Source organism: Carcharodon carcharias, chromosome 3 (assembly GCF_017639515.1).
Source record: "Carcharodon carcharias isolate sCarCar2 chromosome 3, sCarCar2.pri, whole genome shotgun sequence".
Classification (NCBI taxonomy): domain Eukaryota; kingdom Metazoa; phylum Chordata; class Chondrichthyes; order Lamniformes; family Lamnidae; genus Carcharodon; species Carcharodon carcharias.
Window position 1 is genome coordinate 136,345,578 of NC_054469.1, and position 16,069 is coordinate 136,361,646.

At 39.9% G+C, this 16,069-nt stretch overlaps 1 protein-coding gene across 1 annotated transcript in view; it reads right to left on the bottom strand.

Moving 5' to 3' along the window:
• Window positions 1–15,296, bottom strand: part of tomm7 (translocase of outer mitochondrial membrane 7 homolog (yeast)) — a 35,074-nt gene extending 19,778 nt beyond the window's left edge. Inside the window, exon 1 of the mRNA XM_041185223.1 lies at window positions 15,132–15,296. Within this exon, the coding sequence (XP_041041157.1) occupies window positions 15,132–15,234 (103 nt within the window). The 5' untranslated portion in view covers window positions 15,235–15,296. The remainder of the gene's footprint in view (window positions 1–15,131) is intronic.
• Between the last annotated feature and the right edge of the window lie 773 nt (window positions 15,297–16,069).

Consider the following 16,069-nt stretch of genomic DNA (forward strand, 5'->3'; position numbering starts at 1 on the left):
TTATATAAATATAAGCTGTTGTTGTTACTTGAGCCTCCTCTCGTCTTTCATCATCTAACTCTATCAGCATAACTTCTATTTCTTTCACCTTGGCTTCATGTCAGGCCTCCTATTAAATACATGTATACGATTTGCTAGCAAATTTGATAGCAAGTTCCACATTCTCACCACTCCTGGGGTAAAGGAGCTTCCTCTGAATTCCTTATTTGATTTCTTGGTGACTATCTTTTATTAATGGCCTCTAGTTTTGGTTTCAGCCTTTTAAATCTTACTTTATCCCCTCCAGTGCCTCTATCCCTTTTGCATAATATGCTGACTAAAATTGTACTCAGTGTTCCAGGTGTGGCCAAACCAAGTTTATGCAAGTTTAGCGTAACTTCTTTATTTTTCAATTCTACTAATCTAAAAATAAACTTTAATTGTTTGTTTTTTTATGGCCTTGTTAACCTGTGTCGCCATTCTTTGTTATTTGTGTATTTATACACCCAGATCCCTTTGCTCCTCTATCCCACTGAGATCCTTATTTTCCAAATAATATGCAACCTTCTTATTTTTCTTGCCAAAATGTAACACATTTATTAATGTTGAAATTTATTTGCTATTATGTCCATTCTGCATGTTTCTTAATATCATGTATTTTGTTGCAATCCTCTTCAGTATTGACTACGCCCTCCCAATTGGTGTCATCTGCAAATTTAGAAATTGTTTTTGATTCTAAAGTCTAAATCATTACTATAAATTGTGAACAACAGTGGCATTGATTCCTGTGAATCGCCACTTTCCAAATTCTGTCACACTGAATAACTATCCTCTACTCCTTTTTGCTTTCTGTCTTGAAGTTAGTTAGCTATCCATTCTACTACTTGTTCTCCAACTCTACATCCTTTGACCTTAATGATTAATCTATTATATATCTTATCAAAGGCCCTTTGAAAATCTAGATAAAGTACATCTACTATTACCTTTGTTTACTTCTATTACCTCCACAAAAATTTCAATGAGTTTTGTCAAGCAAGATTTCTCCTTTTACAAGTAACAATAGCCACCTGCCAGTCTTCTGGCACTACACCTTTCTCAAACAGATTATTAAATATGTGTAGTAATGCTTCTAGTCTCTCCTAGATTCTTTTTAAATGTGTAATCCATCCAAATCTAGGATTTTATCTCCAAGTTTGATTAGCTTATTTAATATTTGACTTATTTTTATTTTAAATGCAGTTATCTCATTTCTAATCTTATCACCCGATGTCATGCCCGCTTGTCATGGTTCCCTAGTAAATACTAAATCTAAGTAATTATCTAATATTTCTGTCACTTCTCTATCATAGCCTATGATGTCGACCTGCCCCTTGTTAAGTGGCCATATTCCCATTCTGACTTTCCTTTTATAGGCGAGTAAAATATTTTGCTATTTGTTCTGTGCTGCTTGATAATTCAATTTCATTGTTCATTTTTGCCCTATCTGCTTTTTGACTTCTACTCTTTGTGTGTTCTCCCAGGTCATGTTCTCTTCTGCTGTCCACATACTTTGTGTTTATCGCTCTTCTTACCCTGTACCCAAAAACCTGATTCTGACATCCCATATCCAGTGTCTAAAACTGTTCTGCTCCCTGTGAGTCAACAATTTAACTGTGATTGGAACAACAGCTTGGTGTCAACGTGCAACTTTTACAGCATCAAAGCAGTGTGGCACAATGTGTTCCAAATAAATCAGCACTGTGCAAAAAGTAAACACGCGCTGCAAATTTATTAATATTCCCTGGCAAAGAAAATGATTGATTCTTCTAATTCACTTGTATTATGAAAATGGAAGAAAGAAAATTCCGTAAATGTATTTCAAATAAAATCTCCCAAAACCGAAATTGCCACATCCAAAACGAACACAAACGCTAACACCCATTCATCCTAACTTTTTGAATCATCCTTGCCCCACCCACAAAATGTCTCAGTTACTCAAATTTCACAAGGCCAGTCTGATTGAAGTGATTCAGCCATTACAGCAAAATAAAATCTAAAAAGTATCAATTCAACTGGCACTTGCCACACTAGTCAGTGATTGAGTTCAGCTTCTAGTCAGTTAAGAACCTAATGTTCAATTCATTATTCATTTACAGGAAATATTAATGAATCTGCAATTCTCTCCAGGACTGCAAAGTTGAAAACTTGCCAAATCATTTACAATACTATAAGAAAAAGCACTATAATAAAAGCTCTGTCATCTGTGATCTAACGAGAACCATCTTTTTCAGCATTAGATTGTACAATTGGCTCTGTGTTTTAGATTATAAACCAAATAATTTCATTCTTCAAATCATCAATAAGTTTAACAGAATTATAGTGCACATTTGACAAGTGAGTAAGAATATAATGCTCAAAGTTACAGGAGTGTAAAACAAGATGATTAGGAGACACACATGGTGTGAAGTACCAAGTTATTTGAGTGTATTCTTTACTACAGCTACTAGATACCAGCAATGATAGCATCCGTTTCACTATTGATTACACTGGCCAACCCTGAATCAACTTCATGGCTGGCAGATAGTCCTGTACACTCTTACATACATGCATATGCAGAGCTCCCTTCTTACCCATTAGCTTTCCAAATATTTGAGAGAGCAAGCAGGAGTGTTGGCAATATCAAAATATTTAAAACAACTACATAAGTTTATGAGGTGTCCAGGGACTACACTTGCTAAACTCAGTATGACACCATACTGCAGTAATAATTTAGGCATTGCCCAAGCCAAGCAGAATAGGACTGCCTCCCTAAGAGTGAATCACATTGATCTGCTTGAGATTTGCTACATTTGCAGGTTTTTTGTGGTAGCATAAAAGAGATAGTATAACTATGTCCTTAGATGTCATCAGGAAAATATCATTACAATGATATATAACATAACATAGTATACTATGTTATGAAATGTGTTTTTTTAAAAATAATACAATTTCTAATTCTCCTTTTTCCGGCTCAATTTTAAAAAAACAATAAATTGTAACCCTATTACAACAATAAAGAGCTGCCAGCCAGCCAGAATATACAACTTGCACTCTACCCAAGCGGGATGAAAAAGGGACATACAAAATTCTTTGAGCAGTGTTAAAGGCCTCATTTTCTGTTGGCTTTCACACTATCTTGAAACTCTTCAAAAGTTTATGAGATGAGACATCAGAATGCAATTCCATGTTCTACAAAACAATGACCACAGCAGACATGGTAATTGAATTCCTCTGGAATATACAGCCAGCAGAATTTTTAAGAACTGTTTTACAAAGCCAGAGGGATCGCAAAGAGAGATCAGAATGCTGTATGAAGAGCTGCAAGGAAATGGTTTCTTGCTCTCTCGCTCTCAGAAGTATTGCACCCAGATTTGCAAGTAACCATCCTGAGAAGAGACATCTTCTGCAAACCAAGAACTTTTGGGAATAAATTGGGAACATCTGCTCCATATAACTACACCCAGGAAGACACAACAGCCACATGGAATCACTGCATCAAGACGAAGCAAAGGACAGTTAACTGTACATTTCTTTGATTATTTATCTTCTTCACAATCTTTAATGTAAACAACTTTAAGCTCATCCTCTTATTCTACCATCTGTACTAGCGTATGTGTGGGCCCGGCGAGTGTGTGTGACGTATAGCATTGGTTGCGATTTACCTAGTATTTTTAAGTCAGGAAATAATGTCAATAAGATCTTGTTCTGTGTTTAAACTCAGGCGAATTCTTCATAATCAAAAAGTACATAGTGGGACTCCTGCAGTATTGGCAAAGCACATACTCGCTAAATTCACAAAAAAGAACTCTGTTACGGATAGACTCAGAGTGGTAGGTTAGAGGAGTCGTTTTCACCGCTCCTCAAATGGCCATAACAATTACAATAACGTCATTAAAAAATGCAAACAGGAAGTAGGCACCTTCACTGTTTGTGGTCCCAATTCCAAAATGCCTCAGCAATTAATTTCCAAATGATTCACTGTAAGTTTTTAAAAATTCAAACAAGGACCAGACATCAAATCTAGACCAAAAGGTCTGCGGTTCTAACAACATTTATTAATAGCATAAAGCTTTTTTAAACAATACATTGCAGGGACTTATGAAAAGCTCTCAATTCTGTTTGTTCCTGTTTCTAAAACTGCTGATTAAGAACAGCCTGTTTTGTACAGAATTGCCCGTGACATAATGAAGATTGCTTCATCGATAGGTAATGGAATTTACCCAAGAAAATAACAGCAACCAAAATTCGCATTTTTTCCCAAATCACAATGTCACATATCTGCACACAGGCCAAGTCAAACCAGCATAACAATAGCAGCTCAAGAGTCACCAGTAAGTGTATGGGTAGCCACTTCATAACACTTATCGATATAACATAGTAATGCAGGGATATTCAGCTCCTTTCTGACTGATCACATCAATAAGTCTGTATTCATCAATTTTGAATCTCAGATTTATTGACAATATTATACTTTTGCCATTATTTTTTTGGGTCAAGTAAGGGTAGTTGGGCTGGGAATTGAACACATTCCCACTTTTGCTAGTGTTTCATTCAAGCACAAGCCAGAGGATGAGTCTACATTTCCCGATATGCATTAACTCCAACCTTAGAATAGCAACAATGATACCTGTGTAAATTTCTCTAGTGAGTATGAATTATTAAGTGTTTATTCTATGAACAGCTACTAGGAACCGGATTGACACAACACAAATCATTTCATCAGAACCTCTACAGGTAGTACTAATAAGGGCCTTTTATTGCATTACTTTGGATTTGAATTGAATGTTGAGAGTTATTTTATTTAGAATATTGTTAATTGTTTTAGAATGTTGTGGATTGTCTCAGCTGCTATGGTGGAATTTGTCACAGCTGCCAAAATGTGAGCAGAATTTTCACAGCAGGTTGTTGGATATGGATTGGCCTGAAGCCTCCTCAATGAGGTGAAAGCTTATAATAAAAAAGTTATTTTTTTCAGCTTTGTAATTAAATAGCATCAACCAGGCTGGAAGAAGCCGCAAGGAAGAACTGTGTTATTGTAATAATGTTGAGTTAACACAGCGCGGCAGAGGTCTGGGCTCCATAGAATGCTCTCTTCACTTGTTACTTATAGGGGGTGGGAATAAGATAGCATCCAGACTGGATTTCTTGCCAGTCTCAAAATAGGGGATGATAAAGTAGCTAGAATTAAATAGTAATTCCTGAGAAAGATTAAGTAGTGACAGTTTTAGGTAGGAACAGTCCTCAGGCATAGGAGTGCCACATGACTCATCTATACCCTCCATTAGCACAGATACACACCTCAGTGGATACTACATTAAGGATAGCTGGATTATCACATGGTGAAGAACACATCACGTGAGCAGGAGACAGGAACAGCAGTGAAGGGCAACAGGAAACGTGTGTTCTTCTGTCAACATTTCCAGAGGCAGTGTGCACCCTTGGAGAGAGATTGAAGGAGCCCATTCTCTAGCATGAGCGCCAAAGTCTCAGGTAATTGCTACTGGTGTCCATCTCTATGGAAAGAATGCCCATCTGCCTGGAGAATCAGACATGGCAAGCTACCAAGTGCATGCTGGCCCAGACCAATGGCTTGCTCACTCTGGTTGCCACTTTACATAGAATGGAGCAAAGCCTCACCTTTGTTGGCTCAATACCTTACTGGCATGCAGCAGAGTGCTCTCCAGCTCTTGGCTCGCAGGGAAGTGCAAGTGGTCCATGAGGGGAAAAAGGGCATATAGTGGTTGGGACTCTTCACAAGGTGCTCCCACTTGCTATCAGTTTTCCCCTCTGCCGACATGGTCTCCCATGTCTCCTCCTGTCCCAATGACCGAGTTTGTCCCTGCATAAGTGCAGTTTTTGGCAGAGCCCTCAGAGGTTCTAAGTTTGCCACAGGTGTCTCATCAGTCAGAGCAGGGAAATAAGCCAGGCATTCTGCACCTTCCTCTTCCTGCAACTCCACTCCTACTTGCAGCACAATGTCACAACAGACACAGCAGATCACAATGATTCTGGAGACTCTTGATGGGGTATACTGAAGGGTGTCTCTAGATCTGATGAAAAGCCCAAATTGCAACTGAGCAACTTAATGGCTTGTTTTATTAATGCCCTGGTGGTGATGTGACTCCTGTTATATCTCACCTCTGGCTTACTCAGTAGGACTCCTTCCAGGAGCCAGCAGTCAGGTCTGCAGAGGATTGCCTTTGATCCCCAAGGCTGAGCCACCGCTGATGTGTGGAGACATAAAGAGACAAAATGTGACTACTACAGAAATTAATGAGTCATGGCAGTTCTTGGATATCTAGTGCAGGCCAGGTATGATCACCTTCTGGTGGTCAAATATTAACTGGATATTGAGAAAGTAGAATCCCTGTACTGAAGACGAATCCAGGCTGATCTGGCGAAGCCCTGATTGCCACATGTGTGCCATGAAACCAACAGCCCTCTTTGTTTGACTGGCCTCATTGGTGGCAAAATGCATATAAGCAGTGGCCTTGCAAGGGATCAGTGACCTTGCAATTGCACTGATGGGCAACAAATTGAAATATCCTTAAGATGTCACCAGCAGATCCATGGAAGGAGCTGGAGGCGAAGAAATTCAGAACTGCGGTGATCTTGACAGCCACTGGTAACACACTTCCACCTGGTCCTCTTGGAAGGAGGTCTTGCGTCAGAAGGCTACAAATGTCGGTTATGAAAGCTGAGCCTCCTCAGGCACTGTTGTTTTGTCATGTTGTGATTCTCACCCTCTGTGTACCCTGTGATAGGAGTTTCTCCCTCTTAAAGCTGCAGCTCTCTGACTATCCCCTATGTCCTGTGGAGTAGCATGTGGCTGCTGCAGCTATTGGTGTGGTTGCTCTTGATCAGAGGTCCAAGTTACTGTTGTATAAGTTGCTCCCTTGCTGAAGTGAAGGCTGACAGCAAGAGAGTTGAAGTGAAGATGAGTATACCCCAAGGCAGTTGAAAGTATTCCCAAAAGGCTGAAACTGATCCACAAAGTAGTGATTTCAGGCTCGCCCAAAAGTGTTGCAATTTCACTGTTTAAAAGCTTCTCAGCACATCAATTTCATGAAACAATCATTCCCCGCTGTGATCTCTCCTCGGTGAAGCTGGCAAGTTGCAGGGGTCCTGGAAAAGCAATGCACTTACTGTTAAAGCAGAGTTCATGATTAGCTTCAAAGCTAATTCCCTCTTTGCATATTAAAATGACTTTCCCAACAGTTGCACATGAATTCCCCGCTTGCCTACAAACCTACCTGGGTGAAGCCCAGAAGCGGGAACAATCACATCATGTTCCCAGCTAGTGCCATCTTCAGGGATTAAACCCCATGCCTGCACCCAAGCTCTTGGCAATTAAAATTCTGCACAGAATCTCAGCATTAAGGCAAAAGAGAATAAGTTGCCAGATCAAGTTAGAAATGATAGACCTATAAAATACTCATTTCTTAGCGAGAATACTATGTCGAGGCATCTACAAGTCTTGCAAAGAGTAGACAATCATTTTGAATTTCCAACCAGATGCACAACCAATTATCCTGTCAGTAGCCTTGCAAGAAACATGCCAAAAGTTATTTTTTCATTTACCTCTGAACCTATCCAACAGTAAGATGACAAGAGCTATCCATAGTGTAACAAGCAGATTTGCCATTGCCTTATCAAGCTACCTTCCTCCAACTGATCTCCTCTACTCATTTCCCAATTTCAGATTTAGTTTGAAAATAAATACAGAACTTGCAAGGTCAACTGGTCAAACACTAGCAGTTCATGCTGTTATTTCTACAAGAGTCGCACTCCAGACATGGATGTTTTGGCAGCAACTTTGAGATAGATTGTTCATATACCTGGGGCAGCTCAGGTTTAGGAAATTCCGAATGTAAAGTAAAATCCCAGTCCCCAAAGAATACTTAAACACTTTATCATCCACTGGTATAAATATTTAGCACTAGGAGTCCTGACAGTGAAAACTGCAACTTATCAACATTTCCTCCTAAACTGAGGAATTCCTTTTTCAGTTTGCAGACAGAAGAAATGGACATTCTCATACCTTATGACATTGGACTGCACGGTCCTGCTCTGCCTACTGCTTTACAAGCAAAATTATTAGAAATATCAGTAAACAGGCTTTCGTCAGAATAGGACCAAAAACAATACAAATAATGAAAGGTTAGTCAAAGTGTGGGGTGGGGTGGGGTGGGGCTGGGCGGGGCAGGGGGGGGAGAGAGAGAGAGAGAGAGAGAGAGAGAGAGAATGTGGTGGCAATTAAGGACCAAAATGATCTTCTTGTGGAGGCAAAAGGCATGGCTGAAATACTAAATAAGTACTTTGTATTACTCTTCACAAGTGAAGCAGATACAGTTGTAAAGGGGAAGTAATAGCAATATTGGATTAAATAAAAATAATGAGGCGGTACTTGTTCTCAAAGAAATGTCCTCCACTCCAGATGGGATGCATTATAGTTTGAGGGAAGCTCTGCTACAACCTTCCAATAATCCTGGGACATGGGGGTGGTACCAGTGGACGGAAGGTTGCAAATGCTATACCCCTGTTCAAAAAATGAGAGGGGGATAAACCCAACAACTACAGGCCAGTCAGCCTGACATTAGCAGTGGGTAAACTTGTTGAGATAATACACACAAAGTTAATTGGCATTTAGAAAAGTATGGGCTAATAAATTAAAATCAGTATGGATTTGTTAGAGGCAAATAGCACTTGATTAACGTGTTTGAATTATTTGATTAAATAATGGAGAAGGTTGATGAAGCGGATATAACGGGTTTGTACTCAAAAGTTACAGACCTTAAAGCATTTGACAATGTACTGCATAACAAAACTAAAGCCCACGGGATTAAAAGGACTGTAGCAGAATGGATACAAAATTGGCCATTGGGACAGAAAACAGAGAGCAGTAGTGATTAATTGCTTTTCAGACTGGAGGGGAGTAACAGTGGCATTCCCCAGTATTCAGTGTTAGGACCAGTGAATCTTTTTGATCTACATTAATGACCTAGACTTAGCTATAGATGGCATAATTTCAAAGCTGAAGATGATACAAAACTTGGAATTGTATCAGTAGTAAGTAACAAGGTCCATAGTAACAGGGTTCAGGGGGACATAGACAGTTGGCAAAATAGGCGATGCATGACAGATAAAATTTAATGCAGTTGAACATAAGAACATAAATAGGTGGAATCCATACTGCTCGTGAGCCTGCTTTGCCAGTCAATATGATCATGACTGATCTTCCACCTCAACTCAACTTCCCTGCCCACTCCCCATGTCCCTTGAAGCTCTGAATGACCAAAATCTGTCTATCTCAGTCTTAATCATAGTCGATGATGCAGCATCCATATCACTGGGGTAGGGAATTCCAAAGATTCGCAACCCTCCAAGTGAAGAAATTTCTCATCTCAGTACTAAATGATCGACTCCTTATCATGAGACTGTTGTCAAATGAAACTCCAGAACTTGACTTCTCAAAATTGCTCATGACTCAAGATCATGAAAGGAACATCAAAACTTTCTTCAGTGCAAACATTTATGTAATGTCATCCAAGATCAATAATATGCTTTTCTTTTCTATTTATAGCATCTCTTTAGTCATTGCATTTGTGTTATTAAAAATTTCTTCACTGTGGATGTAGTGTATTTGAATTTTCAAAAACCATTTGATAAGGTAACACACAGGGGTTACATTTTCTGGAATTTAGAAGAATGAGGGATGATCTAATTGAAGCATATAACATTATTAAGGGGTTCAATAGAGTAGACGCTGGGAAGATGTTTATCCTAACTGAAGAATCTAGAGCTAAAAGTCATAGTTTCAGAATAAGGGGTAAGCCATTTAGAATGGGGTTAAAGGGAAGATAATTAATACAGAGGACGACAGGAACAAATTATATGATGTCATTAATAAACTTGAAGAATGGACATTTAATTGGCAAATTAATTTTAACACAGATATTACATTTTGGTACAAAAAGTAAGCTGCCACTTCTTACATGGAATATAACTTTATAACTGGGATAGAGAAACAAAGAGATCTTTGGGGAGGGGGGGTATATAGATAGACAAATCACTAAAATAAGCCATATAGATTAATAAAGCCACAACAATAGCAAACCAAGCACTGTGGTTTATTATTAGATGAACAGAATTGAAAATTAGAGCAGTTATTCTAAACTTGATTCAAACTTTGATGAGATCACACTTGCAGCACTGTGTACAATTCTGGCCACCATTTTGTTAAAAAGTTGGAGGCGCACTGGAGAGGATGCAAAAAAGATTTACAAGGTGAAACCAGTACTGCGTGATTATACTTATCGGGAGAGAATGAACAGACTGGGTCTCTTTTTCTCTTGAAAAGAGAAGGGTAAGGGGTGACATAATAGAGGTCTTTAAAATTATGAAAGGTTTTGATAACAGCAGCCACAGAGGGAACATTTCCACTTGTGGGAAAGAGCAAAAATAGAGGCCATGAATGTAAGATAGTCACCAAGAAATAGGGAATTCAGAAGGAATTTCTTCACCTAGAGTGTGGTAATGTGAAACTCCCTACCATCAGGAGTGATTGAGTAGCATAGATGCATTTAAGGGAAGGTTGATAAGCATTTGAGGGAGAAAGAAATAGAGGATTATGCTGATAGAGTTAGATGAGCAAGGATTGGGGGAGGCAGGGGGAGGCTCCATAGACAGCAGCATGTACTGGTTGGGCTGGATGGCCTGTTTCTATCCATCGTCCTGACTTGGAAATATATCACCGTTCCTTCATTGTCACTGGATCAACATCCTTGCACTCCCTCTCTAACAGCACTATGGATTGCAGCAGCTCACCATAACCATCTCGAGGGCAATTAGACGTGGGCAAGAAATGCTGGCCTTGTCTACAATGTTCACATCCCACAAATAAATAAAAAAAGACACATTCTCAGAAATTGCACAAGTAGTGCAGAATGACTTCCTCTGAACATTTCACTTCCCCTACTGGAACATGGCAAGACTCTGTCAATGACTAAGTGATAGGTCATGTGCGAATGAGATGCCTAATTCTGGGAGTACAAGAACATGTGTAACCCAGGTCCTGTTTACAGTTGGATAAAACAGATGATGCACCTCATCTTCCGACTAGACACTTTACAGACTTCCGGACTTAATACTGAGTTCAACAACTTCAGATCATGAACTCTCTCCTCCATCCCAACCCCCTTTCCAATCCCCCTACTTCCAATAATTGATAATTTTTTAAATATATTTTTCTTTTCCCACCTATTTTTAAATTTATTTTGATCTATTGTTTTATCTCCACCTTTTAGCCCATTTCGATCCCTTTCCCCCCACCCTACCCCCACTAGGGCCATCTGCCACTTGCTTGTCCTGGCTGCTAACCTTAATGTATCCATTAGCACATTCCTTAGATAATATCTCCACCATCAACACCCTTTTGTCTTTTTGTCTACTACATCTTTGGCAATCTCTTCTTTGGCTCCACCTATCACTGGCCCTCTATCCAGCTCTACCTGTCCCACCCCCCTCTACCAGCTTATATTTCACCTCATTTCTCTATTTCCTTAGTTCTGATGAAGACTCATACGGACTTGAAACATCAACTGTGTTCCTCTCCGCAAATGCTGAGGTTTTCCAGCTATTTTTGTTTTTGCTCCTGTTTACTGTCTCAGAACCCTTGAGGTTAAATCTGTTTGGTTTTAAACTCCCCCTAAAGCATTCACACGGTACACAATTTAGTAACTGCCACACACCCATGATCATACACTTAGATGACGTTCCTCAATATACTTCAGGAATGCAAAACCACAAATTACACAACAGTGGACAAGGAAACAAGAGGAGACGATACTCCAATGAGACACTATTAATCACTTGTGTTACAAAATGATACTCCAATAAGTAGGGTCATATCTCCCATGCAGCACATGTGTCTAAAACATCTCATTACCTCAGAGTAGCACCATTCTCTACTGAACCAAAGGCACTTGGTGCCCCATTACCATGTTCACATTCATTTGCCAACAAAAATCCCACAACTAAAAATTATGCCAGCTATTCTGGAAAATGCATTGAGGGGGAAAAGGGTGGATTTTGTGTTCTTTCCATGCTATCATCCATTTTCTACATGTTCTAAGAGAAAGAAAAAAGGTATCATTGTTTGAAAAAGAATGAATTGAAAAAAATGATAAAATTCTGATGTCAAATAGATTCCATTCCAAGAATATTTTTTAGTAAGGCTGAGTTTTACTGTACAAGGTAAATATTAACCACAAGTGAATTTTTAATCCTTCATTTTATTGCTTATTGTTAAACTTGAACAAAATTGTTAAAAGGAGGTGGAAACAAGAAGAAAGACTCCAAGTGGAATCAGCCAGCTATGGCTGGAGCTCAAAGTTGCATTGGATAGTAAATTTTCCCAGATGCAATTACAATATACAAAGGCCAAAGCTGGGGACATTGGAAGTTAAAGTCAGTCAATTAGAGGTTAATTAAAATAAATCAGGTTTATAGGCATAAGATGCAGAAAAGATTCATGAGAATGGTTCCAGAGATTAGGAACTTCAGTTATGTAGACAGGTTGAAAAGTAGAGACTGTTCTCCTTAGAGAAGACATGGTTGAGAGGAGATTCAATAGAGGTATTCAAAATCATGAAGGGTCTGGACAGAGCAGATAGGGAGCAACTGTTCCCGTGGTAGAAGGATCGAGAACCAGAGGGCACAAATTTAAGTTAATTGGCAAAAGAAGAATGGTGAAATGAGGAAAAGCCTATTTACACAGCAAGCGGTTAGGATCAGGAATGCATTGCCTGAGACTGTGGTGGAAGCAGGGTCAATTGATGCTTTCAAAAGGGAATTGGATCATTATATGAAAAGGAAAAAAATAGACGCCTATGCAGAAAAGGCAGGGGGAGTGGCACTAGGTGAATTGCTCCTTCAGAGTTTCAGTACAGGTATGGTGGACCAAATGGCCGCTTTTTGTGCTACCATTCTATGATTCTAAGAAAAACAGAGGGGTAGAATTTTTCCAAGGATTCTCTTGATCTCCTGCTAGTCACTTATATAATTTCTCCAAATTTTCATCGATGTTATAGTGGGGGATTGAGAGAATTCACATGGAAATACCCCTGTAATTTCAAGTGTAACAAAAAATATTTTAGGCAGTCATGATGGAAAAAGCAGCATGCAATAAAAGTTAGCGTTATAGAAAGTGACAGCTACATGAGATTTTTGCTGAATTTTGCCCACAGGTTATGGGGTTTTTACATTAGAACTTACTGTATAAGAACCAATTAGAGCACCCTAACCAGTCAAACTGAGGAATTGCCAATAAGTAGCTCAGAGTCTGAACCAGGAATTGCCAGTTAGAATGGTGAATTCTATGTCAAATTAGACATTGAAAGCAAAATAAAGAGAAAGAAAAATTGACTTGAGAAATAAAATATGCGGAAAGAAAAAGTTAAAAATGTTATTTTTTGGAAAACCTCCATTAATACTTAAACTCCCAAGAAATGCAATTCCACACTTGTAGATAGTAATTGTCAGTGCCACAGAACTTGTTTGGCAGTAATTAAGGTTTACCACACTATTGAAAATTCACTTGCATCAAAATGGACAACTATAACTTTTTTCTGGCCAGGTCATTGGGAATCTATCATGCTAGTACAGCAACTTCTTCCTGTTCCGTGTATTTCAATGCTGAGTCTCTGCAAGATACCAGTATAGCCCAGCTTTTGGAGCAGCAGGCTATCTTGGGGCAACAACATCACAATTTCCACATTCAACTATACATGTGGCAGAAGGGTCTGTCCAATTTACACTTTTAGTAACCGTGAGTACTGTTATGCTGTTACTTCTACAGCAAAATCCAACTCGATATATTGCTATATTTTCCATGGCATTGTTCATGGTGATTTGGAGTAGATTCTGTACCTGTGACCATGCACACTATTTGCCATAGTGGATCTTGTTGAATCATGCATGCTGACATTTAAGGCAATATTATTTCTTAAAAAGCATCAAATTTTTGAGCTAAAAAGAGAGGTTTTGTAGGCGAGGCCAAGTGTTAACATTATATACTTGTTAAGTGTGCATTCCAACCCAAACCCCACCAAAGGATTTTGTTATACTATTTATGCAACAGTTAAAGAAACTAATAACTGAGCAAAACAAACACCTTAATTTGCTAAAGCATTAAAGATGACAACTTGCATTCATAAAGCTTCTCTAGAGTAGAAGATCCCAAGATGCTCCATAGAGGTGTGATCAGAGAAAAGTGAGCACCAAATCAAAGGAGCAAATAGTTGTTTGGTGGTACAGAGCTTGAGTATCACTGAAAAATGATGTGTTGTTGAAGCTTTTCATCTTGCACTCATCAGGACAATTCACAAGAATATCAATTGGGTATACGTACAAATTGTCTTGAAGAGTGCAAGATTAAAAGCTTTGACAACATGAATCTTTTTCAGAATTAAAAAGCATATATTAAATAGGATGATGCAAAGCTTGGTCAAAGTAGTGCTTTTAAGTGACACAGGAAAATGGAAGGGCAAAAGGTTAGAAAGGGACTTCCAGAGTATAGGGTCTTGATGGCTGAAGACACAGCTGCTGATGCTTGGGTGAAAGGAGAGAGGATGCATAAAAGCCAGAGTTGGAGGTATAGTGAGGGAACTGTAGGTTAGAGAGATGGACAGAGAGGCCGCAAAGATGTTTTAAATTTAAGAATTTTAAATTGGAGGTACTGGGAGAGCCAGAGGGATAGGACAGAAATAATTGGTGAGCTGGCCAATGCTGGATAAGATATGGATTGAGGAGTTTCAGATAAGCTGAAGTTTGCAGGACGTGGAATATTAAAATAGTCAATTGTGGAAGCGAAATAGGCACGGACAAGTTTCAGTAACAGATGTGGCGGAGGAGCGGAGCAAAAGATGTAGATCTTTGTAAAAGATGGAGTATGAGGATGAAAACTCAATTCAGGGCTTACACGATGCCAAGGGTCCGAACAGTCTGATTGTGGTCAAAGGAGCTGAGTTTAGAGATTCAGGGTTAATTCAGGGGAAAGTCTTGCACCTTCCAGCCTGAATGCCCAAGCACGTGACCGAACCCGCCTCCCACCCGCTCCCATCACTCAGACTGACCCAGGTACAGGATGGTCGGGATAAATCCCCAGCGGATGGCGAACTGTCCACAGCGGAAGACCTGCTGCAGCCGTTGTTTGGTCTCTTTACTCATTTTGACCATCTTTTGCGCGGCTCCCTCAGCACACTGCCAGCACCAGGAAATGACTCACCGGAAAGAGAATCACAACCGGAAACGCTCCGCCGCTCACAGCGCCACCTCGAGCCGGGCAGACACGGCCGTCTCCACCTGGGGGTCACAGCGCCACCTAGAGCCCAGTCACAGCAGCACCACCTGGGGGACACAATTCCAATGATTGCGCATGAGCTAGTGAGGGAGGGATGACAATCTGATATCATTGATCTGCACTGAAGTGTTCTCCAGCACAATGGTGGTAGTGATGCAGCTGGGCCAAGAGGGATGATGCAAAAGGGGCCATATGGAAGTGGAGGTCCACTCAAAACCCTTTTACTTGCCACCTGTTTCCCCTCACCTTCAGTCAGTGCTCAACAGAATTGCCAACTGTTATGAAAGAAAATAAGGGGCACTTCTACTGTAAGACCATTGAAAGGAGAGGGATGCTGGTGACCTTGAGTGCGGGAGGGGGTCATGAGAATGGGAGCAGGTTGGTAAGCAGATGGGGGTTTGCAGTTTAAACATGAGGAGTGCAAGACCATGATACGGGGTGGGGGAGGGGTTAAAATCAAGTACAACTTAGAATTATCTTGTTGAGTCACAACATGATCATCTCTCTGCTGGCCAACTCAGTTGCAGCCCCGCTCAAGTCACTCAAACTCACCATGGATACTCCCAGGATCAGTCTCCCACAGGTTGTCCTAGAAACACATGACGAACACCAGAATCAGAGACAACCCCTTAATATAAAGGACAGTTGGTCACCTTGATACCCAAAATGCTGCCATAACTCTAAGACCCAAGTCTACCTCTACACAGGTGA